General features: G+C 42.0%; 1 protein-coding gene across 11 annotated transcripts in view; it reads right to left on the bottom strand.

Moving 5' to 3' along the window:
- Window positions 1–25,922, bottom strand: part of MAGI2 (membrane associated guanylate kinase, WW and PDZ domain containing 2) — a 2,464,469-nt gene that overhangs the window by 787,690 nt on the left and 1,650,857 nt on the right. For all 11 annotated transcript variants that reach the window (XM_085654042.1, XM_085654039.1, XM_085654033.1 and 8 more), the window contains one exon: window positions 13,872–13,951. In XM_085654042.1, coding sequence (XP_085510168.1) covers window positions 13,872–13,951 — 80 coding nt within the window. The remainder of the gene's footprint in view (window positions 1–13,871; window positions 13,952–25,922) is intronic.

The raw sequence follows: 25,922 nt of genomic DNA, 5'->3' as shown, positions 1-25,922 counted from the left end.
CAACCCACATCTCTAAACATGATATGGTCACTAAATGCCATGGATTGAAGATAACTTGGAGTAAGAACACTTAAGTCTGGCACCAGAGCGAGTGACTGTCCACCGCATTATGTCATCAAGTATTTCACCATAGGAATAAATGCAATAATTACATATAAGCATGACTGAAGGCACCTAATACTGGCTATAAAGTATGTAAATTTTAATCATGAATGCCTTTCAGTATCATTATTCAAATAAAGCATTTGAACTTTGAAACACTTCCAACATACAATACTGCATTTTAAACATAGTCTCTAAATGATACCACTTCTGCAATCAATCAACCAACAGCAAGGGAAAACAATAACACGCAGCCAAGTCCCACATGGCATAATGGGTGCTTATCGTGCTCTGTCTTGAAAATTAGAGCAGCAGCCCTCCCACTATGCAGAGGGGGAGCCGCGTCCTGCTCTTTCGCTGGAAACAGGGTGAAAGGTCACCAAACTTCAACCCTCTATTTCTAGTCCCCCTTGGCCCGATTGCTGTGATCTTGGTCTAATTTTTCTCCTAGTGGTGAGCCCACGCCACCTGGAGCACCCTCTTTCAGGCCTTCTGGCCTCCAAGGATGACAAACCTTGCAGGGGGCTAGGTTCACTGACTCCCTGGGCCAGCCTTTAGCTTTGATTCTCCTCTAGGCTTCTCTCCTTCCTGGTTAGAAGCACAGTCTTTCCCCCACTGGTCCTGGGGTCAATCAAAGTCAGAGTCCTTAGCCCTAGGGACAGTCAGGGAGCTCCTCCGACCAACTGTCTATGGCTTCAGTCTCCAGTCCCAGTTTTCCTCAGAAAAAGCACATCCAAGAGAAAGCTCTCCCCCAGTGCAAGACCTTTTAAAGGAGGGCGGGTGGTGCCAGCAGGAATGCACCTCCGGCCTATCCTGAGGTGCCACATTACCTCACCCCCTGTTTCAACCTTCCTGCACAGGCTTATGGGATACTTCAAGATGGCGTTACCCAGGAGTCACTTGCCACATGGGCTCTGAGGATCTAGCCTCCCCCCCCCATTGACATCACTGCGGGCCTTCCCCCAGCAATTCTTCAAAGGAGCCCCCTCCTTGATTAAGGGGCCTGGGCCAGGCCCAGTGCCAGGCACTGGATAACAGCTGGCTGATTGATGCAGAGCAATTTTGCTCCTGGGCTGGTCCCGACCGAAGTCTCCCAGGCACAGCCCACACGCATGTGCACACACGTGTGCACACATTTCCACATGCAACCAGCTCAGTGCTCCTTACTCTAGCTGCGTTGCAGCTGCCTCATATCACAAGATGGACACTGACGGCAAACAAGCACAGTCCAATTATTGCCATGAGTTTACCGTGGGTGAGTCCCAGGTTATGAGGCTCTCACAGTTAAAAGGTCCAAAAATCAAATGATTAAAAAGTGAAAAATCCGGGCAGATTAGATGGTCAGAACCACACTCTCACAATGTTATTGGAGGATTAATCAATCCTATGCAGGATATACGAATTCAGCAGAGGGTCTGTAAATGTCACAATAAAATATAGATTTTATTAATTTGCTTTATTGCTTGGGGAAGTTCCTTCGAGCCTTAACATGGTAAGCATAGGTTCAACCTGCCCCCTTCTGCCCTTTTCCTTGGTGCACTGTTTGGATGATGGCTGCAATAAAAATGTTTCTGTGATGGCCAGTTGGAGTGCAGAAGATTTGTGAATCCAAAGCCAGATTTGTAACTCTACAATACATGACTGAGGAAAAAGCTCCCTTGTTCAATCGTCTGTCTTTCATTTTTTAAATTGGATTCACAAATCCTCCTTCAGATGCTTAGAATTAGCGGTCGAAATACCTCTAAAATGTAACCTCTTCATGTACAGACCTTAACACTTTTTAAAAGCTAAATTCATGAAAACTACTAAACAGATTTACTCTATACCAAGCAAATGGAATTCCTTCAATAAAATTCTATTTACATGTCAACTTTGGTCTAATTTCATTCAGCAATTTTTTATGGAATTTAAATGGTAAGTGTCACTTTTTGAACCTCACTCCGTTTTTAGCCCCCACTTGATGGATCAGCACACAATTTGCCCAAAGTACCCAAGTGGATGTAAAGTTGTACATTTTGTGCAGATTCATCAAATGGCACCAAAGTTATCAAGAAAATAAAACATGGATTTTCTAAGGAAACTTTCACCTAACCATAACTACAGTGGTGAAACACACACACACACTTAAAAAACAATATTTATGGCCAAGTTAGAGTTAGGTGTTGGAATGACACGTGAGAATGCTGTCTGTTGTGTGAGACTATTTTAAATCATTTCGTTCTGTACACTGGGCATTTATGGAAAGATGCGGGATTGGATACTGGGCGATATAAATTATTCACTTCTGTCTATTGTTGGCGCAAATGATAGTGCAATTCTTGCCACCTCGAGCGAAATGAATGAATGGTGATTTGTGCTCCAAGCCAGCTGATCTTGTGACAAAGATTTAGGTAAAAAAAAAGAAGCCTTATTTGCATAGTAGCAGCTCTGGAACACAATGGAAACAATGATTAAGCCCACATTAGATCACTCCACAGCCTCAGAGCATTCAAAGACGCTTCTGAGTTAAAGAAGAGAGACAAATGACTAATGGAAAAATCAAAATGTTCTCTTGTTCAATAACACATGCAGGTGTTTTATTTCAAACGCAAGGACATGCCAGCCGAGTATCTGAAATGTTGCCTGTGAAAGATCAAAAATTTAGAATCTTTTCTTACAGTTATAATTGAAGCCCATGTTAGATGTCCTTCACATCTAACCTGAGCTTCAATTGGAATTCCATAGAGCATATTATCAAGCCCATTATCGCCGTTTTTAGCGGCAGTTTTCTGCCGCCAAAGCGGCGATAATTTTATCGCCTGTCTTGCTAATATTCCCCTATATCTTTAAAAAAAGCAAGGAACATCTATTTATCTTTCTAACAATAGTCCGTTATTAGAACGGATGTTAAATTCACTTGCACAGGCAGGTTTTTAATGAAGAAGGTGAAGCCAGATAAAATCTTTTCTATTGGACAGCTGATGTTACGTTTCTGGAGCTGATACGTGGGCTTTAGAAGGGCATTGAAGTTCAACAAATAAAGAGCTCATGGTGGTACTCTGCTTTTGACAAACGGAATGTGGAGGCCATCTTGTAATGAAGCCTAAGAAACGCTGGCAGACGGTGGTACTGCAGTGCAGGGATGCAGAAGCTCAACATCTCCATTGCAGGGCAACTGTAAAATGTATTTTTTTTTAAATAAGTTTGCTATTGTTAGAGATTTTTCAGATTAATAGTCAATGTTTGCTTAGTGACATGAACGTTTTGCACTGTATGTGAGAATGCTGCAGTTTACATAACTATGTTTACTTAGCATTAGCAAGACAAGACCATAACTAGGCCTGAATCCATCTTGCATTTCTTTGTGCCCATCTTTTTATCTCAGTCTTTCTCTGCATGCTGCAGAATGTGCCTACATTAAATACTTTTTTGTTTTGTTGTTTTTGTTGAACATGGAAGATTTCTTTCCTCAAGCAGTAACTGTGCAAGGCTAGGTTTGTACTGTCCAATCCAATTACATTAAGGCGAAATTGGTTTCATCAATATTCATTTTATGAGATGGTGATAGATGATGCTGTATTACATTCTGTATTCTGATTTATTAATCCTGTGTAACAATTCGATCACCTTATGGTGACTGCAATTTTCAGTGTGTATTTTATGATAAAAGAGGTTCAAACTGGAAATGAGTCAATCTTTTGATTCCTAGAAAGCAGACCCAAATCAGTCTGCCTCATGCTTAGGACTTAATTATTTTGTCAGAATTTATGCTGCATTTGACTGAGCCTTATGTTAATTTACTTTTTTGACAGAATACCTATGTTTTAGCATTCTTTCATAGATTTTGATTTTAAATAAACCTTTATGGTTCCTAACGTGTACCCTGTATCAAGATGGCTTATTTAACTGATAATGCTCCTTGTTCTATTGATTACTTTGATTATGGTAGGGGAAAATTGCCCCATCTATTCTTGAGGTTAATACCGCCCCTGATCCTACGAAGGAGCTTTATCTAACATCTATCAGATTATCAGAGATAAAACAGAAGGGTGACTATATGTATGCATTTTTTTTAAAGAAGCTACTTTGTATACAACAAAAAAGTAACTATGTCAACCCAGTACAGTGCCGCGTGAAGGGAGAGGCAGGGCATGGAAGCGGAATAACAAGTGCCTGATGCTGAATTAGCGCATGGGCGTAAGCCTAAATGTGCACTGCCACCACATGCGGGCAAGGTATGAAGAGGCAGGTATAGTTTCTACATGAAGTGCAGCTGAAAGAAGAAAAAGTACACTTTCTGAAAAATGCTGGTGAGGTATCAAGGGGCAGAACACAGTTCCTACACAACTACAACTGAAAGAAGTGAAGTGGAGTGTCCTACATGGTGGTTGGGTGTGCAGTGGTAATACGCTGTCACTTACAGTGTACAGGGCCAGTTGCTAAAGTGTGCTGGCCCATGGCCCAATGCTATATTCTGTGGTGGGCAAAATAAAAACTTGATTGATACAATGGCAGACCAATCGATGTGGAGGCTAACTGAAAGCCTCTGTATATGTATATGTATGGATTATTTAAGATTTTTTTGGGAAAGCAGCAGGTCTTGGCTAATGCTAGACCTATTAAGCAAGTTACTTTTATCATGAAGTATATTTAATTTATATTTTTCATATGAGGCTATTTAATTCTCCTAATCTGGCATTAATTTACCAGTTGTAGAGCTCTAAAGGTTTCATACCTAGTTGCAGTGATCTCTGTGTGACCTGCAGGAGTTGCTTAATTTAGTCATACAGCTCAGGGAGGTAATGCTGCTGGTTACAAAGACATAACAAAGATGTGCATATAACCTGTAAGGAGCAGATATACGACCATCGGGGTTTGTGTCTCGCAAATCACGATGTTTTGTGACTCGCAGTTTGCAAGTCGGAAAACCTGATGTACAACAGTGTCTGAGACACTGTTTGTGAGTCCCAAATGGGTCACAAGAGACTTGCCTCATTAATATTTATAAGGCAGGTTGCAATTTGGGGCTCATTGGGAATGTCCGGCACTCACAGGGATGGTGGCCTCTGGAGGTCAGCAGACCACCATGTCTACGACTACTTTTTTAAATAAAGCAGTTTTTTTTTTCAAAAGCAGCCTATTTTCCTTAAAGGAAAATGGAATGCTTTTCAACATTAAAAATGAAAAGATTTCTTTTCATTTTTTCAGAGTGGGCAGTTGTTTGTGGAACTACTGCTTGCTCTGAAAAAATTTTGGCGCCCCCATTCCCAAAGGGGAACCCTTCCCGTTTGCAAGTGACTTACCACCAATTTAAAACTGGTGGTAAACTGCAAATGTTTTGCGACCGCATTTGTGGTCGCAAAACATTCCTACATACCAGTGCGGCTCGCTATTAGGAAGGGACGCCCTTTCCAAGCCTCTTCCTGACGGCGACTCGCAAACCCTATTTTGCAAGTCATTAATAAGTTACCGACTCCAAAATAGGGTTGGCACATTTGAAAATGCATTTTACGTGTTGCAAACAATGGATAGGTAAAAGGCATTGTAAATCTGGCCCTAAGTTCTCTCTGTAGCTAGTCCAGCCTGCAAGATGGGTCAGCCATTTCAGCCCTTCTGCTGATATTGGTCAGGTACACTGCTTTTGAAGCCTGGGAGGCCCAGCCCACCCTTTCATTCTTCTGATAAGGATAATGTTCAGATACTGATCAGCAGCGTTTATTGTCCATGTTAAACTAGGACATCCAGCAATGCAATAGAAATATCTGTCAACAGAAGAGCCTGCTGAGCATAAGTGGGTGATGTTCTAGTACAGTGAATAAGGGTTTTAGTCACATTCCCGAGCATAATGGGCCCAGCCTGGTAATACAACACAATGCATTTGCTGGCACTGATTCTCTAATTACTTGGAATTCTGCACAATTGGTCTTCACAGCCTATTCAAACCTTTACAATCACTGTGGAAACAAGGTCACTAGCAGCAGTTGACGCTTTTGCTTTAAAGAGCGGCAAATTAATTTGAAAATGTTTGTCAATACTCGCTCTGTTCCCTGTGAGAGGGGGTTCACCATATTTGCATGAGATTTTCTTCCCTAACCTCTTTTTTGATGTACCTCTGGGAATGCATACAAGAGTAAATTAGAGAAAAATTACAAGGGAAGAAATAAATAAATAGTTGCTTTCACAGAGATAAGTGCCTTTTTAAATCATATGGAACTTACACATGCAATAGTCAAATCTTTTCCCAGGCAGATATCTGCATTGGCAATGTTGCCCACTTGGATCCCACCTTCTGGCAGCCCCCCTAAATGTTGCCTAAGCTCAGTGATCAAACTTTGCTATTCCAGAAGCATCAATTGAAGGCTAGAGAGACCGACTGAGTTCATAGCAGACGTCTCCAGTGATTGCGGTGTAAAAACCAGCCTTGATATTTGCGTGAGTAGTGTATTAAACTCCTCATTCCCTCGGGGACGGCCATCTTGAATTGATGGTCTGCTAAAACTGCTTCGAGAGTGGACTCCAGGATGGAAAGAGACTCCGATAAGCCCTGATGTGCTGGAAGCTCAATATACGACCGCATCTAAGCAATTATCTGACTGAAACGCCAGGCTGAGAAGTAACTCGAATTTTCTACCACAGCAAGCCCAAATTACCCAGAACCAGTAAAAGTCACAGATAGATGCAAAAGCAAAACTACTCCAGCTACCTGTGAATGTGCATGGCATTGATGGAAACCTTTGTGCGTTTCCTCTTGATGTATCCTTCATTTAAAGAATGGCGTGTGTGATTGATAGGTAGCAGTATTCGACAACTCAAATAGTGCAGCGGTACCAGGGTGCTCTGACACGGTAATGGCTACTCAGGCTGTCTGAACAAACTGATGCGCAAATGTAATTTATATTTTGAAATAACAGAAATCCAGAAACTGCCTTATTGGAAATATAGCAGTGCTTAATTTGAGCCGGAGCTTTCTGGTGCTAAGCACCGGCACTTAATTGGTTTCCGGTGCTCAGCCCCGGCACCTAATTGTCAACCCTATATCAAGAACAGTCTACCACATGGTGGCGCTGCTCATCTAATTTAGAGAGAAGCAGAACAACGGTTGTTTAGGGATACAGTATACATTAAAATTGCAAATACCTGCCTCCCCAGCCATTCCTTTAGCTTTGGGGACCTGGAATAAACTAAACTGTCACATTTACATGCGAGAGAGATGATTCGCAGTTGTTTTGGCAGCGATGACAAGGGCAATGTGTGGTGCATGCTGCAGTGGCCTCCCGGTCAGAGCTCTGGCACTTAATATTTTACAAATTAAGCACTGAAATATAGTCAGCCCCCTGCAGTACACCACCGAAAATAATTAACAGCTATATGAACAATAATAGAGATAGGCAACAACAAGGATAATTAAAAAGATGAAACTAGAAAAAAACTCTAAAATAATAATAATCATCATAATAATCGTAATAATAATAATGCTTCTTTGCCCTTTGTTCATGGTGTTAATAGCAGATATTGCCTCTGAGCTCTTAAGAGTGTAATCAACGCTGTTGAATGTCCACCACACAATTATTGGTCTGCTGATAATGAAAGTGTGCCTAATGAAGTGAAAGCAACTTATAGGTGTTCTGACTGGATGTTATCTCAACATTCCCTATAGGGTGCTAATTACAATAATGATCTGTGAGCTATACATCTATATGATCTTATAACAGATAAATAGACAGATGAATGGACAGACAAATGGATATATGGGTGGGCCAGTAAATTGTTGGACAGACTGACAGAGCAAAAAGCAGGCAGATGGATCGATAGATTTATATGTGGACAGACAGGCACAGGGATGGATATATTTGCAAATGTTTAGAAGTACCCAGAAACTGCCTTGAAAGGAACACAAAGGCAGCAAGGAGAGTAAATCTGCTTTGTAAAGAGTCATGCTTTAAGTATCCTTTTACAGAAAAAGTCAACACACATTGGAAAGCTTTAAGGAACTAAGAACTGTGCTTTTAAGGCTGTGAGTCGTCTCTCTTTCTCACCCTGTGCAATTACTTTTACCTTTTTTAATGCTCATGGTCCCAAACCATTCATTCTTCACAGGCACTTTCATTCCTGTCATTAGGGATCTTTGGGCAGAGGAACATTTTTTCTATTCCCGCTTTCAATACATTCAATATATTTTTTTTATAAAGAATACAATCACAAACCGTTGTTACAGGGTTAGCCTAGAATGAGTAGTCGTTTTTACATTGGTGCGTATATAGCTAGCTGAGAATATTTTTGTGAAGATAAAACTAAGGTGTCTTTACAAATTGAAGTAATCTCTCAAATTGCCTCCTGGACGTAGATGCATATTTCCAAATTAAATTCAAATAGGTGTTACTGATGAGGCTAGAAAATTATGCGGAAGAAGAGAAATATGCAGAAAATTAGTCGTTTTTTAATTTCTTCTATCAAACTACTTGCTTTTGAAACCGCTCATACACTCAGATCAGAACGGATCCATCCCTCCCATCAACAGTAAAATTCAGATTTTTTTTTCTAAATCTACTGTCCACCTTCGAGTTCGAGGTTACACTATCCAGGATCAGGCCTGGGGTTGGGTTATGTTCAGGCCTGGACTTTCCATAACAGGTACCAGGCTTTTTTTTATTTTATTTTATTTTTTATAGTTTTGACTGACATTTTTTTTTCTTTTATAAATGTTAGCATGGACTTCAAACGAGCATCAGTACAAGTTGTATAACCAGAACAACATCATTACATGTCACACTAATCTGCAATAACTTGAATTATGAAAATCAAGCATTTGTATGACGGCAATAATCAGGAATACTCTAATAACAGGTGTGTGCATATAATTTTTTTTGTGTGACGACTGAGGAACAGTATACACACCTTCCAGGTATAGTCGTGCCCATGCATAGGGCGCCAGGCGTTTTTATGGTGGGGTGGGACCATTTTTTCTGCTGGTGAGGCCTAGATTTGTTACGGGGGGGTGTGAGGCCAGACATGTTTCCTGTTCACAGTGCTTCAGTGCTTCATAAACAAATACTGCAAATCAAATTGTTTTAAAGGGTGCTTGTCAGACCATGCATGCTTCAAAACTATTTATTTTTTAATCTGTTTGGTCTGATCTTCTGCATGGCTGCCACGAGATGCACTGACATTTAGGGGTTCAGGGGGAAGGGTGATGAGGACCCAAATCATATATTGGCGAAAAGGGTACTCCATCAAAACAGCTATGGAGTACCTTGGCCGCCAACATAATGGTCCGCCCACCTGATAGAAAAGCGGTTGGACCTTTTCTGTAGCCTTCTCTGTCTCTGCCGTGGTTAGACCTTTATGTCTGCCCACCAAATTTTGATCAGAAGGAAAACAAGGGCAATAAGGGGCAGTAAATACTGCAATTTGCTCACTTCAACATGGTAGAAACCCCCCGGGGCCAGGGAGTGGGGAACTGTTGTCTTTATTTTCAAAACCAAATCCTGCTTTGGGGTTTTGTTTTTGGCAATAAAAAAAAAAGTTTCATACGCCCCATAATGTTTGACAGATCCGTCTGGGGGGAAGTTACAATTCATTGATAGGAGCCGCTTTGACTGCAGTTTCTGTCAATGCTCTAAATGTCTGCCAGCCTGATGGACATTCACAAATTTTGGCAGTCGGGTCTTCCGCCAGGGCGAAGGAGTAAAAATACTCCGTCGCCCTGGCAGAGGACGGCTCAACCACCAACATACAAATCGGGCCCTAAGGCTCTTAATTCAACATTCAAAACAGTGTATTTCTTTATAATGTAACCATTGAAAATACATTTCAGTCTAGTGTATTCAGTTATACCACTGCATTAAATGAGTGTGGACCTATTAGTGAATATTGCAGTAGAGGTCCGTGGAGGGAGTTCCGTGGGGTGGTGACGCGGGGCGGGGGAGGGGCACGGTGGGGAAATGTAAACACCGGAATATGGATGAACGGTGGTAATTACACATTTAAATAAATAAAACGAATTCCTTTGCACGCGCTGCATCGCAAAATGCGATGCAGCGCGCGCAACGAAATTCGTTTTATTTATTTAAATGTGTACTTACCTCCGTTCATCCATATTCCGGTGTTTACATTTCCCCACCCTGCCCCTCCCCCGCCCCGCCTCACCGCCCCACGGAACTCCCTCCACGGACCGCTACTGGAATACTGGAACTTTTGTAACACTGTTATTATTGCATGCTCTCCAATATCACCTATAAACTTTCTTCCATTTGAAAAATGTCACAAGACATCTTTTTTGACGTCACCTCAATCTTTTTTTTTATATACACACCAGTAATTTTTCGACATCCATTTCCCTCGCTAAACTCAGGATCATCCATCTATTTTCAAAGTCATATTGAAAAAGAAGCAAGCAGAGTGCACATCTGGTTTCATTGTCAACAAAGAAAAAATGGCATATACAGTTTTAGCGCAATGCTAACACACGTGAGAAATGTTAAGTCATACAATTAAGTGGATGCAAACCATTTGCATGGGCACAATGGCTTTGCAAGTGTGCCATGGACCCTAATTCAAGAGAAAAAAATGGGCTCCCATTCCCTGTATTGTTAGTGAAAAAAAACACAATTGGCGTGCTGAGGGCCCCTCGTACCTCTGAGCCCTGGTGCCACTGCACCTACTACACCATTGATAGCTATGCCACGGCATGGGCAAAGTCAAAGGGAAAATGGAAAATAACTATTTTGATAAAGCCAATAATTGCAAATTTCTAAAACATTGCTTGCATAATAAAAAGTTTGCCCACCACCGCAGTTTACCTCCCTCTTTGCTATCTCTACATCAAGTGATGGTAGCATTGTTGCCGCCGGTCTTGGAAGGGAGAAGAAGCTAACAATGGAACGGGCACAGACTTTACATTTGGTTAATTTTTCAGACAGGGACTGTCTTGAGATGGGTTGAGCACTGCTTTAGTAGGGATGTTCTTGTGCAGCTGTCTTTGATATTCCTGTTGAGTAGATGACTGGGGGGCTGCAGGCTCCAGGGCCTCCAGTCAGGCATCCCACACTAGTGCTACAGCTTTCTCAGAATAACAATGTGAATAGAAAAGAATAGGACATGTCTAACTCTGCTGGGACCTGTCAAGCTGCTATGAGTGAGAACATATCAACGCCACACATTTAAGGACAGTGTAGGAACACTACTATTCATGAGAGCCTGCAGTCCATCTAAAGAATCCAGTCTCTATTTGTCCTATTACAATCTAGTGATGACATCACTAGTCAGCTGTAATAAGATAATGATGTGTCAGAAAAAATCAAGTGTGCTTGAAGCATTTACTGCTGTTCTGCACACAAGTCTCAATAGCCCTGTTCCCTTAAACTTCCAAACTGCTGACTCTCCCAGTGGCTCCTGTTTGTTACCTATCCTCTTCCATGGTGTATACCCATTACTCAGCCCCCCAAGGAGCTGGGAACCTCCTTAGAAGCACCTCCCTCTCACATTATGAACAACCAGTCACCGCTTCCCCTCTATTACAAACAATGGCCAGTCAACCAGAAAACCAGTTGCCTCTCTTCTAGACACATTTTTTTTAATGCTGTCAAACATATTGTAAACGTAAGACAAATTTTAAATGAACAAATGTTCTAACATATATTGTGTGTGCCCATATATACTCCCCACACACAGGCGTTTTCTCTGCCTAGCCTTATCGACACAAAAATACAGGCCAAATGGCCATGCAATGCCTCTCTAGACCAAATCTTAACTAAAATACAACGTTCATGTCTAACCCCCTGACAAAGTTAGGAAGACCAAACCTTGATTAGTGTAGCTCTCCTCTGAAAGGAACAGATCTCTCTCGAATCAGAGATTAATGTTTTTAAGCAACACTGTCCTGCCGCACATTGAGGGTCGCCTATATCGGAGTGTTCACACTTGGAGCCGAGTGCGACTGATTGATGCTCTGCAGCAGGACTCCAGCACTAAAGCTCTGCTTGGGCTGCATGACAGATCAGCACACAGCGAATGTCAAACTGGAACATCAATACTATGCATTAAGACCAGTGCTCTGCTAAAAACGCCCAAATAGCAGTTCATTACATATTAACTAACAGACAGTTTTGGCAGGCGGGCCCTTGCTGGCATCTGCCATTTTGCAAAGATTCCATTTCTATGGCAACACAAACTGAAGAGCTAATTATGAGTTTATTTAGTATCTAGAAAACTAAAGGAGAACACAGACAACAAAGCAGCACAGTTTACTAACAGTAAAAAGTCTCATTCTAGTAGCTTCCACTGCCTAATTCATTTATAATATATACAATTTGTAAAGAACCTCAGGAGACACAAACACGTTGTAGCACACTTTGAATTTACTACACACTGCCTGCCTCCATTCCCTTAGTAACTGCACGTCAGAGTGCTATGGTCTGTGCCGTTTTATGGCAATGCTATCCAGCATCGATTCACAAAGGTTGCAGTATCTTCACATTGCCATGGTAACCACTGAGTATGCAAAATGTCCTATTTAGATTCACTGTATGCAAATATACCTCGTGCATATCCTGAAAATGTAGCAAAGAACTGAACCCCTGGACGTAAACTACAGCACCTACTACAGTGCACTCCACAGCTGCCCTCCCATGAATTCCTTGTGACCAACAAAGCGTGCAATAGTTGGCACTAACAGTTACACCATACAAATGGAAAACATCACTAGATATTGTTAGTGTAGGGATCTAAACCCCGTGCCCAGCATCCCTGGCATCTGTTTTAATCAATACTCAGAATGCAGTCTAGCGGACCTAACATGAGCATCTTTCTCCCCCCCCCCCCTCCCCCCAAGTTAACAATCTCCCACATACAGCCGCTATTAACCTGTAGAGAGAGACATTGATAAGAGCAACATGTCTACCAGAGTCTGTGTCACGTGATTCGTCATAATGGGTCATATTTCACTACCACGCGACTATCTTTTGGTGAAAATTCAACTGAACTATAATTGTAGCTTGCACTGTCATTCACCTTCGTGCAGCAGTAAAACACGTTTCTTCGCACATGTACTGATTTCAAACTATCGAGCGAAATGAATTTGAATTTGGTAATAAAGTCCGCATCAAACGTTAATCATAAAACCGAAACAATCGAGAATATTTTAAACAAGCCAAGAATACCCCCTAGAGAGTTGTACAATGAAATCATGCAAAAGCCTACACACTTCACAAATCAAGCACCATTACAAATCTATGGATTACTGACGATTCACGTTTAAGCGCAGGAGTATCTGCCAACCCATCTCTCAGTGTAAGATTCCATCTCAAAAGCATATTCGCGGTGAACAGAAAATCAGACACAGCATTTGCGATAAATTGGCAACTAGGAGTAAACTTGCATTTTCAGCCAAAGGACAACATCGCTGCCATTTCTGTCAGCAAACAGCAGAAAAGCCTACCTTAAAAAGAGCCTTAAACAACAAGCCTACAGGAAGAGGCTGAGTTTTGCTTTCCTCAAGCATGCATGGCTGCTGCCTACATGACCAGACCTCTTCACCAACTACTGTACACCCAGTCGTGGGATGGGGAAGTGAGGAGCGCAGTTCAAGAGAGAAAGAGCACACACAAATAAAAAAATAAAAAAACACTTGTTGCAAATCTCAGCTGTGAGGGCACACAAATCAAGCAAACGGCCAGCATGCTAAGGAGGCTGCCGGGTCCTTCCGGACACACCACCCAAACACAACAAACCCCTCTTTCTCTGTTCCAGCGCCCGTAACCCCCAACAAGCCCATCAAAAACGTAAGATCTCACCATTTTCTTTGCACTCTTCCGGGGGCTTAGCCTTTTTCGCAAGTCGGGGATCCAGCCATGATGTCGTCTTTGTGTTGTGGCTGAAAAGAAAAGAGACGGCTCTGAGCAGGAATCCACTGAAAGACTCACAATCATTCAGCGCAGAACAAAAAAGTGGTTCATCCCGGCAAAAAATTGCAATCGATAGGTTTGATTTGCTTACAGGTTCTAATTAGCTGTGAAGGAGGTTGCGAATAATTGTGCAAGGCAGCTGTATATCTGCAGCCTCAGCTGCCTCTCCTCAGAGCAGCTCTTTTTCTCAGAACCAACTCCAGCGTTGCCAAGTTCGCCTCATTGGAAATGCACAAACTCATCCGGAGCGAAAGGGAATTTATTACAGATACACTTGCCTGCAATGGGGTGTGTGTGCATTCCTGCCTCCCCCCTACCTCAAAGTGCACGGAGGTAGCATCCAACTATTTTATTTCTGATATTGCCACTTATTGCTGATGCGCGAGCTGAGGGACTGGCAAAGCGTGACAGGGGCAGACGCGACAGGCGCAGACGTGTTCCCAGTGGCTGCGTGTTCCTGTGAAGTCCACGTTTGCAGGGAGGCTGATTCATGCACCACTTTGATTCGTCAACCATGGTCTGTTTCATGTATAGTCCATTTTACCCCTGTTGCTAAACTGAGATGTGATTTCGAGCACGAGCACTGAATAGAAAAAAGGCTTTCGACTGCGATTCTGAGAAGGGATCATTCAGCTATAAACAATGACCCAGTCGCTGAATTTATGCAAATCGCCTTCCGGCATGCTGCCCGTACACAATGTAAGTGCTCAGAAAAGCTGGCCGCAGTGGCATCGGAAATTAGCTTCTTCCACCCATGATATATAGTACTTTTCCCGCTCCCTCAACCAGTATCCTACTATAAATTCAAGTCTAGGCTGATATAAGCGAACAAAGAGTGTTATAATGATGAATGAGTTTAACAGCACACCACACATAAATCATTGCATCAAACACAGAGCAGTCTGATATTTCAACATTAGTGTCTCAATGAAGGTTAGTGTTTGTTGAGATGATCATATCATTTTTGATAATAAGTATGCCTAGTTGAGCTCAGCTCACACGTTCTGTGAAAATCCTTACCCCCTTTGTAAGTTCTCTATTTAAAGAGTAATGCGGGGATCTCTTAAAAACTACCACTTTGCTCAAAGAAAGAATCCACTGGTTTGTATCCAGAAGTTGAAGAGACACTCATGGTAAAATGATGTCATAGTTTCTTTTAATGTTCCATAAAGCGCACCTTGTTTTCCTGGCTGCAAGTTTCGTCCAGATATTGGACTTTCTCAGGGATGTACCCCATAGAGTTTTATTACACATTCTTTTTCCGTGAAAATTGAACATCAGTTAGTCACAATTATGTTAAAAAAACGTGTTATCCTTCATGCACCTCATCCAAAAGAATTGATTGTGAGTCCTGTGCAAATATGGGCGCTGTGAAGTCTTAGAGTCCCTGTTCAACTTTCTTTATGCACAGATAAGTTGAATTAACAGTGCATGGTAGAGGTACATAAGGGAACATTTGAAGATTAAAGAAGCCCTAGAAAATATTTTGATTCCAGCCCCCGTTCTGAGCTGAGTGGGGGGCAGAAAGTGAGCCCAATATCTTTAGAGACTAAATTTATTTTTTCAGAAAATGGGATCAAGTGATTAATTTTGCAGCTCGTTCTTATACTAACCCCATGATTTAACAGTTCTTGATCTAATAATCCGTCTGACAGAAGTCCCTTCTCTCTTCTTCCTATTGTCTACTAGCTCTTGGAGTGCTTTATCTAAACTGGCTCTGGCTCAAATTCTTTTCTCTTCTAGCTTCAGTGTAGCTTAAAATCAGATCTCGCCATCGAAACACGTCATCTCTGTGTAACTAACTTTTTTACTTTTGCCTGCTTTGCCTCTCTTCTTGTTTGGACCCATTTTCTGCTTTGAAATGATTGATCCCTTCACTCTTTTAACTAGCGAATCTTCAAATGAGATTTCTGAGTCTTTACTCTTTGGATTTTTTTTTTCTTTCTTGTTGCTGCCACTCAGTGCCTTGCTGGCCAAGCTTCTAATTCTGTTCCATCACATTATAATGTTCAGCGAGTCTCTTCAGGTCTCTTACTGTAATTGTCTAATTGATTTGTCCATCCTGTCATATTTTTTTGGACAATTCTTTAACCTTTTCTTTGTTAACTCTAATCTTCACAGTATTCTATCTTGCAACCTGGACTTGAATGACCTCTCACTCCCGCTGCCTCAACTTAAATACTGTAACTTTCTTCAATGCATCCTTTAGCCATGTATGTCTTTCAAGTGCTTCTAACTTCTTTCTACCATCTCTTTCATGTTGCATGGGTAATATTTTGATTCATCTGCCTTTTTAGGTTGAGCATTCAAGACCTCTTGTATGTACTTTAGTATATAGTTATATATATTTTTACAGCCCACCCATTTCTAGCATTTGTCTGTTTCAGTGTTGTCTAAAAATCCTTGCTTGCTCGTGGTCAATCCTTCTTCTTGTCCCTCTTTTTTGTCTCTTGTTTCCTCCCACTTGCAGCATCGACCTCGTATGGTATCCTTATGCCTTTGGGGAACTATTTTTTTCATTGTAAAGTTTGCCTGTGTTTATCTTTGGCGCCCATAGCTGCTTGCATTTTAATGCAACATTCGTCCCTCCCAACTCCTTCCATGTCGCTGTTTACACAAGTGTTCCTGTGTTTTTCACTCCTGATGCTGCTTTATAGATGCAACACTTCAGCTTTGAGCATGGGCCAGCGTCGGGAGGCCACTCCCATTTTCCTTTGCGTAAGCCCACCTCACATAAGCGCTGGATGATGACTCCTGCTCCCCAAGGTCTCAGGGCTACAAAAGACCTCCTTTGCACAAAGATCTGCAAGTTCCATTTGTTAAATACTTCCAAACTACTTGTTTTGCCTCTGCAGCGCTGCCCAATTACCAAAGGGCTCAGCCGCTACCCAGACTGGGAGTGCCTGGGTCAGTTTCATGCTCCAATCAAGCGTGCACTCCACCGTTCCCCCAGGGCACAAGCAGGGACCTCCCTGTGGGCTCCTGTGCTCCTTGCACACTTTTCTGGGCCTCCGGGGCCAAGCAGGCATCCACATCCGTGTACCTTTTTTCAACTTGTTCCTTTTACATTCTTCAGAGTCATTCACTAAGCACAGAAGGGCGTATGTTTTCATTGGACAGCGGACCATACAACGAAATGGACTACAGCTCAGAAAGGCAATCAAGTCTGTGTTTTACATCGGCTTTGAACTTCAGTGCCTCAAAGTAAGTGGGGAAGTGGTTTCAGAACATTAAATCAGTGCTACCCTGCCACTGACAGCTTCACGGTTGCTATCTGTGGCAAAACAATCTAGTCTCCTCATTTTCACTCTGTCATCCTTTCCTGATCGAACTGACAGCAAGCCCTTTATTTTCTAACTTCCATCTTTTTTTAGGTCGAGCATTCGAGACCTCCTGCATATACTTTAGTATATACTTGTTATATACTTCTATGTATATGTACTTTGTGGGTTCTGGAGATCAGCCCTAGAACTTGTCTGCTTCTGCTTAGGGAATTTTTTTTCTGTTCAACTGACTCTATTTAACTGTCTTGATAGAAAACTACCAGCAGAGGTCAGTAAAATACCAGAATTGCTTTCTGCTGAGGGACTTTCTTATTTAAAAAATTTCTGGCAACTGCCTCTAACTTACTTGATGGAAAACGACCAGCAGAAGTCAGTAAAATACCAGAATCACTTTAGCATTCTCTAGATTCCAGTCCATAGAAATAATCTTCTATGAGCACACGTAGACAATAATATTTTTTTTCAAATCTTGTATTTTCAGTGATATGACCAACAAAGGCCCTGGTTTTATTAAAAACAGAGCTTTGGACTATACCATTTCCCGCTGAAAGGCAATATTTCTCTCCATGTGTTCCCATACCTGGCGAGTCACGCAGTTTGGTGCTTACTTTCCCTCCATGTTAAAGAACAGTAGATGTTTCAGCACCCAGGCGAATGCGCTGCATAGCTAAATACATATAAGGTCCCAAAGGCGAGACTGATTGCATTGCAAATGCTTGTTTTATCTTTGTTGATAATGGTAGGCGGCCAGCATGGTCTCTGGTGCGAGCTGTGGGCTCGCCTGCTTCCTGTGATGTGATTCCGTGATCCACACCTCCCTGGGAGGTTGTTGCCAGATCTGCAGCACAGGAGGTGCTTCCTGCTGTTTTTCCGCATCTTTGTATCTCAAAATACGGCATTTCAGAGTTTAATATTAGTTTTGGGCTTTGCAGTGCACAGCCGTAATCAGTCTCCGGAGTCAGCTCCTTTACCCATGCCTTGTAGTGGAGACAAACTGGCATGCTATTGCATAAAGGCAGCATTAACACTTGTTTTAGTCTGTGATTCCCCCCTTCAAAACACACCCCAATGCCAATATTGCCCCAGCTAAGAGATCCACCAAGCAGCACTCTAACACACTTTATTATTGTTCATCGTGAATAAAGATTGTTTGGAGAGCATGGCAGAGTATTAATCCTGGGAATAACTGGATTTTAGCCAACATGTTGTGTTTATGTATGTAATCAGGGGCTTCCAATAAATGCTGACTTTTTATATTTAGGGAGACAAGCACTGACCCTCCAGTGTGTCTACTTCATGAGTAAGCAACTGCGATCATTCACAGGTTGGCATTGAAATATGTAAACCGCTACATATTTGTGAAAATTATCCCAACATTCACAGCCATCTATAGCCCTACACTGTGCAGGTGTTTGCCTTACGTTCCTCAAAGCATAAATAAAATACTTTGCACGGGAAGGACCATCGCTCTACAACAAATATACCAATCGAAAACCACCACCCAGAACTGCTTTTCACCAACTTTTGTACCTCTCTTAGTTTGGCTGCTGTCTGTGGACAAAACTCTATACGAGCATATTTATTCTCTGTGAATCTGTAAAGCCATTCAACACCTAGTCAGGGGTAGTAAAAACTATGTAAATTAAATTAAAATACAATGTAATGTAAATTGTGCAACACATGACGTAGTCTTTTAAAAATTAAAAAAGTATCTTTTTTTATTTTTTAAACAATGCCGAAGCTTTCACCTTAGTATATCAGACTATTTCACTGCATTCAGTGGCTTTTATTAAAAATGCTAGTTTTTATACATTCAATCTTTTGAAACATTCAGGCCGTGCCCCTTACAACAATGCCACTAGTGAACTAAGAGGTGCATCAGTTGTCATGTACACCCAATACCTGGCCTAGATTCCTATCATACATAGAGCATCATATTATACATCAAATACAATAGGTTGTGTGCAGCACAATCACTTAACTCACACATTTGAAGGTGCCTTCCTGTGTGATAGCGAAGTAAAAGATGTCTCAGTGAAATTAAATGTTTGCCTAAAATCACCCGATATTGGTCAAGCGGGAAAGATGAGATGACCACAGGTTTTCTGGTGTCACATTCTGGTTCGTGAGTAAGCAGCTGCAATTGTTTACAGATTGGGATTCAAATATGTAAACAGCACATTTTTGGCCTCTTTGGATTTTCCTCAGATCATGTGGTCCAGCGTTTTATTGCATTTTCTGTTGAAATTTAGGTTTACTTAATACACATTTTATTCAGATTGTTTAAACTCAGCTGTTTATCCTTCACCGGTCAATCCACTGATTACTCTCCAGTTGGAAGGTACCACTCACTGTTTGAACTGCAACAGCACACCTCACAATGTGTAATGTCTGCTGAAAACTGTCATCATTCATGATCATGTGTTTATTCATTTGTATGGTGCAACGCTTTTTCTTGTTTTGAAAGTCTCTGCTTGCTTGGTTTACTTTTGGCAAATCAATCTCCATGACAGCACTTCAGCAGTCAGTCCCCCACTCCTCCCCCACTCCTCCCTTAGTAGGTAAAAGACATTGGGCCTCATTTATGAAAAGTGACGCATCACTGCGTGAAAACAGTGATGCGTCACTTTTCACTGCGCCCTCCCTGCGACTCCAATGATGCGTCATATTTACAGTATGACGCATCATGTCGCAAGGAGTCACAGATACGTCAGTATTTCTGACGTATCTGTAGGCGCAAAAGTGACGCATTGCTGGAGTGTGTCACAAAAGTGACGCAACTCCAGCAATGTGTCCTTTCACATGGGGCAAGCCCCATGTGAAAGGGCCTGCGTCAGTCTTACGCCTGCTGTGAGGCAGGCGCAAGATATTGACGCATTTGCACCTTAGAAGTGGCGCAGTGAAATCTCGTAGATTTCACTGCGTCACTTCTACGATGCTTACTTACGTGGGAACGCCCACCCTGCATACATTATACCTGACGCAGGTATAATGTAGCGCAGGGGTTTACAAAGTGACGCATCTAGGTAGATGCGTCACTTTGTAAATATGGCGCATCATGGCGCATGTTTTACGCCACTGGTGCGTCACAAAAAGTGATGCACCGGTGGCGCAAAAGTGACGCAGGGGCTCATAAATGAGCCCCATTGCCTTTTACAATGCCAATAGCTCTAACTTAAAACAAATGTGAGACCTTTTGCATTTCAAATGCTTGTTTCAATTACATTTCCTATCTTGCTCCTATTTGTAGATTTCAACTCTTACATATTCAAAAAGTGGTCCGTACATGCTGCTTATGTTTTTTATTTCCCTCCCAGTCTGTTCTCTTTCTTCCTTTTCTATTCCATTCTCCTCTCCCCTTTGTAAGAAGTCTGAATATATGATAATTTCATGTTGAAGAAGGCTGGCATCGAGACTGAAAGAAGCACATAAGCATCAAAAAATCGTTTTATGATTTTTAAGCGGACTGTTATGTAATGAAGTTGTGTGTCAGTCAGTTGTTCCAGGGCTGAAGGATCTAGGACTGAAAGGGGTTCCCAATCAGTTGATTGCATGCTCTTGGTAAGGTAAGGTAAGGTAAGGGGATTTATTATGCATGATTAATTAAAACCGTTGCATTTACGTAACACACATACTCTTGGAGAAATTATTTCAGTCTGGGTGGAGAACGGTTACCTTTTCCAACACTGTCTCTCTCCTTGATTGGCGGTCGGGGTAGAGGTAAGCCCCCAGCACCAATCAAAAGTAAAAGCAAGATGACACAGCATTCTGTCATAACATCAAATCACTCATGGGAAGCGAGGAGAGCTTTGCTTTTGCGAACCAACTCTGATTTCAAAAAAGGAAATGTTATGTTTTTGCCAGAAACATTTTCTTTTCTAGTATGAAGTATTACCCGTTGACATCCACTGCACTGTGGTGGCAGTGCAGTGGACATCAAGGGGTTCTCCACTGCACTAAAGTGCTTAAAACATGCTAGAAACATGTCTTTTGCTTAATTGGCTGGACCAGACTTCTGAAGATAAATTCCGTCTGTATGGGACCACTGATACCGGTTGTACCAGTCGGCTTGGGCCAGAGGGAGGGGTGGGCAGAGCTACAAGGGCTTATGGGATAGACCATGAGCATCCCCTCAGAAATGAGGAATGAGTGGCAGAATCATAAGTACCTGACCCCACTCCCCCAACATTCCTCACTTCCCCCGAACCTTTACCTGGAGACTGCAGCGTCTCCTGGTGAACACCAATGGGTCTGTGGAATTACTGCTGGCCTTGCAGCTCCGGCGGGTTCAGTAACTTCTGTTACCAGCCTTGTTAGAAGTCACCTCGAAATAGGCACCTCAAACTGGGACCGTATGTCTGAAGCGCTCTTCAATGCAATGGCAACAACCACAACCCTATTTGCTTTGAGAGGAACCACAGAAGAGGTAAAAAACACAGGCAACCCTTGAACTAAGAAATTCCAGGGCTCGGTATTAAAAATCTCCATTTGGAGAAAGACAAAGCAAACTCCACCTTTCAGAGAAATACATCATTAGAGAAAAACTGGTTATTGATTGGATACGCTTTAAAAAGCTGAGTATGAGTAAATTTAAATAAGTGAAACACAATAGATTGGTAATCCTGAGACCCTCAGAATGGAAGCGTCCTTGTCATGTTACATCCCTTTGATAAAGCTGGTAGATAGAAAACACTTAAATAAGCGTATGTCCCAGAAGGTGTCCATCACAATGCAGGAGACCTCTTGACACAATTCCAGATGCTTGGTTAACATATTTGATTAAAGCTCTAAGGGGCATATTATCAAGAAACGGCGTTAAAATTATCGCCGCTTTAGCGGCAGAAAACGGCCTCTAAAGCGGCGATAATGGGCTTGATAATATGCCGCAGAGAATTCCAGAGAATTCTGGTGTCAACATGGGCTTCTATGGGAATTCTCTGCTAAAGCGGCGATCATTTTAACACCGTGCTTGATAATACGCCCCAATGAGGGGTAACCACCAGGAAGACAAAGCCGCAAGCTGAGGTTAGAGAGCAGGCAGCATTCTTTTATGGACCCCGGGGGCTCATTTTCACATATTGGATGTCCTAAAATGTGCATAGTGTAGGCAGGCTCAAAGGAAGGCAGCGTTAGCAGGCTACTAGACTGTAAACGCACTGCTTCCTGTGAATAATGCAAGGCATGGCCGAATGTTGTTTAGGAAGATGTGACAAGCAAATAGCTGTGTTTTCGCCTTTCATGCAAGCAACGGGATACTTTCTGTGCCATTAACTAAACTGACTCTCACACAGAGAAGCAGCTTAATGAATCATTGGAGTATGAGAAATAAACATAACTATGCGAGTCGCCTTGTGCATGGCCAGTATGCAGAATGACAAGGTTTAATCTATGCACCCAGCCGGGAGGTTTGTTTCTGTGTAGAATCATTTCTGGAACTCCCATCAATCCAAGCATTAGATTGCACTGTATGCGTCATTCTCTGGTATTCCCAAGCCTGCGCCCCTCACAGGCGTGGGGCGTCATCAGTCTGCAAGCGCCATTTATTTATCAAGATGGCCCAACAGATAGCTGTGCGTGACACAGGAGTTTAATGCCAGCAGGGAGGCGCAACGGGGAAGGACTAACATCATTAACCCACCATTAGAGCATCTGCGGAATTCCCAATTTGTGTACAAACAAGAATTTGCGACAAATCCCAATTCCAGTTTGTGCGAAAACTTCACACTTTTTTGACAAAGTGAAAAAATCAGCAACAGGATGTGATTCCAAATTACAAAGATACTGCAATCAGACATTCAATACAAGCTAGTGTTATAAATACTGTATTAGGAATCTCCTAATTATTAAACTGACAAAGAAGGTCTTCCTCTGAGTGACTTCCTCCCTGAAAATCTTATCTGACAGACAAATATCTGTGCAGATTAACAGCCCAGCGAGTTTAAAGAAGCATTGGCAAATGCAATAGGTTTCGCCTATGCTATTATTATTTAGGTTTTTTTTGTAACTTTTAGCTGGGGGAGCAGTAGTGCAAAATAAGTTAAACAAACCTCATAAAAGTATGTTTTGTTGCGTTGGCGATTTTATAGGTGGAAGGTAATCTGTGCAACGGAAATTTTGCTGTGGAAATCTGCAACGCATAAGAGTTCAGCAGCCAACATACAGTAAATACCGGCTAACACAGGGAGATTAGGTAAAGGGCGGAGTCCAGAAGCAAAAAAAGATGTAGGAGGCAATGCTCACCAATCATGAAGAATTTTGGAGCGCCGTCGATCAATTCAGGTCGCAAAGTGTACTATGGTGACACACGTATCTTAGGCGTGCTTTTCATAATTTGGAAACTGACACTTCCTCTTTTGTGAGCAACAGTGATAATATTTTTCAGCTTTTTGGTATGACACATCATGAAATTGCCCCTTCCATGCAAACTGTGAAACAACTCTAGGTATCCATTTCTCTGCTTCATAACTTCAGCCTGTTGGATATGGACGTTGGATGAGGCAAAGTATTTGTTTTATTAATCACTTGGGTCTATGTTCCAGCAAAATGATTAACTTTGAAAAGTTCTTGTGGCGAACTTTTTGAATGTCATTGGCATCGCAGAATTGATCACAACCTAGCAAATATGTGTCAAATATATATTTTTTTAATTTCACTTCAGGTTGACTATGCCTTTTTCACACTTGATTTTACAGTTCATCACTCATCCCAATAATCTTGTCACTGTGAAACATTTAACAAAAGATTAAGCAGAGTACATGAATGCTGCAAACTCCCTTTGAAAAGGATCTCCTGAGAGAAATCGGCCCAAGCTGTGCCAAGTAGATGGTCTTCTCTGCTGTGTTTTTTATTGGAAAGGAGAGGAAACATTTGCAGCCACATCATAGCAGCAGTGATCAATAAAGCAATCTAGTGTGAGAAGTGCAGGCGAGGCTGTTTGTTACCATAATGCCACAGCATTGTTTTCTTTTAGGAGAGGCAAAAGAACAGGGGCGGCTAGTAACTTTAAAAATCGGTGGGGCACTGTGCCGAAAAACTCACTGAGATGGGGCTGTTTCTCCTCTCCCGGATGACGAACAGAAAAAGGAAGGAGGTTAACTTCCTACATGCTAATTTAACCATGTCTCCGTCTGTAACAAACTAGTGCTCATGTAAAGCGCTCTGATACCTTCGGGTCTAGTTTGCGCTATATAAAACAAAAAAAACAAAACAAATCCAGAAGCTGCTTTCAAGCTGTATTCATCATAAGAGCACCAGGATTGGTTGAATCAGGCTAACCCAGCACTCATTTTGAGCCTTGGTGCCTGTGCCTGCAATCCCCGGCTGTTTTACAGAGCTGGGATTGCTGGCTCTGAAGTGCGCATGTCGGATAGGCCGGCTGTAGACAGCTGGCCAGTCTAACATGTGCACTGAGCACCTGCAGATGTCGTCCTGCAATCTGTAGGAATCTGCCACACCATCACATGCACACTAGTGCAGATGGCGGCACACGGAATATTAAAATGGTAATGACAATTTTACTACTCTGTGTTTAACTGTTGCGCAGTAGGCGGGGCAGCGCTCCTCCACCTTAACAGAGGAGCTGCTGCTGCAAAAGAAACAGGAACAGATATCTGATCCTCTCAAAGTAGCTGTGTAGAAATTGTGAAAATCAAGAACACAAAATAATAAGAGAAAGGCATTTTCTCTATTTTGCCTGCTCAAAGTTCTGTATTCTGGAACAGTCTTTAAGCAATAGTTTACTGAAATATCATTGACGCACAGCTAGAACATGCCTTAAGCATTTACCTTTAGAAACAACATTAATACCTCTTTTAAATTAATACACTGCCATCCATGCCCACTTGGAATAGAATAAAAACAACTTCTGACAAGCAGCTTACAGTCAACTCTCATCAGCTTAGACCAGACATGACCAAGGCACTCATGCAAGTGACACATACATGTTTCAAAACATAAAAAAGAACTCATGAGGAAGACATGTCAAGTGATACGCATCAGTCCGTGAGTGGCACAGATTTCTGGCAGTGTCTAAGCACTAAGTTAGCAAAAGGCCAAAAAGACAAACCACCATTCCAGTCAAAATATTACTTATGATGGATCAGTAAAATAACACAGAGCACCCTTGGGAGTATGTGCAACTCCCAGCATTCTTTGCTCTCTGTAGACCTCATCAGAGATGTAAAATGAATTCAGAGGAGCGCAAAGCACCCTATACAAGTGAAACAAACACGCTCAGACGTATAGGGTGAGCCGTACAGCATGAAAAAAATAAAAACCCATTGAGTTTGTCTCAAACAGCTGTAATTTACTGTTTTTTTTGTAGAGTGTTGTTTTGGTCTTAATTATGCCCTCAAAAACTGAGACGTACTGTTCCTTTGATTTATCTGTGCTGGGGCCTTGATGCTGCTAAAGGTGATTGCTTGGTATGTGTGGGAAAAGGTGACCTCTAGGTTAAATGTCAGATAGAGGGAGGGCAGAGGATAGTCCAATAAAGAAATAGCACTAGCTCAGAAAGTTACACCTTGCAGTTTCTTCAACCTTTAGAATGTCAGAGGTGTTTGAAAACATCTTAGGATCACACTCCTTGGGCCACTCAAATGCAAGTTTTAAACGGCATCTTGATAGCATTGTCACAGTGATAAATACTGGCACGCTG

The sequence above is a fragment of the Triturus cristatus genome, chromosome 4_1, assembly GCF_964204655.1.
Source record: "Triturus cristatus chromosome 4_1, aTriCri1.1, whole genome shotgun sequence".
NCBI classification, from domain to species: Eukaryota; Metazoa; Chordata; class Amphibia; order Caudata; family Salamandridae; genus Triturus; species Triturus cristatus.
This window is presented reverse-complemented; position numbering and strand designations above follow the sequence as displayed.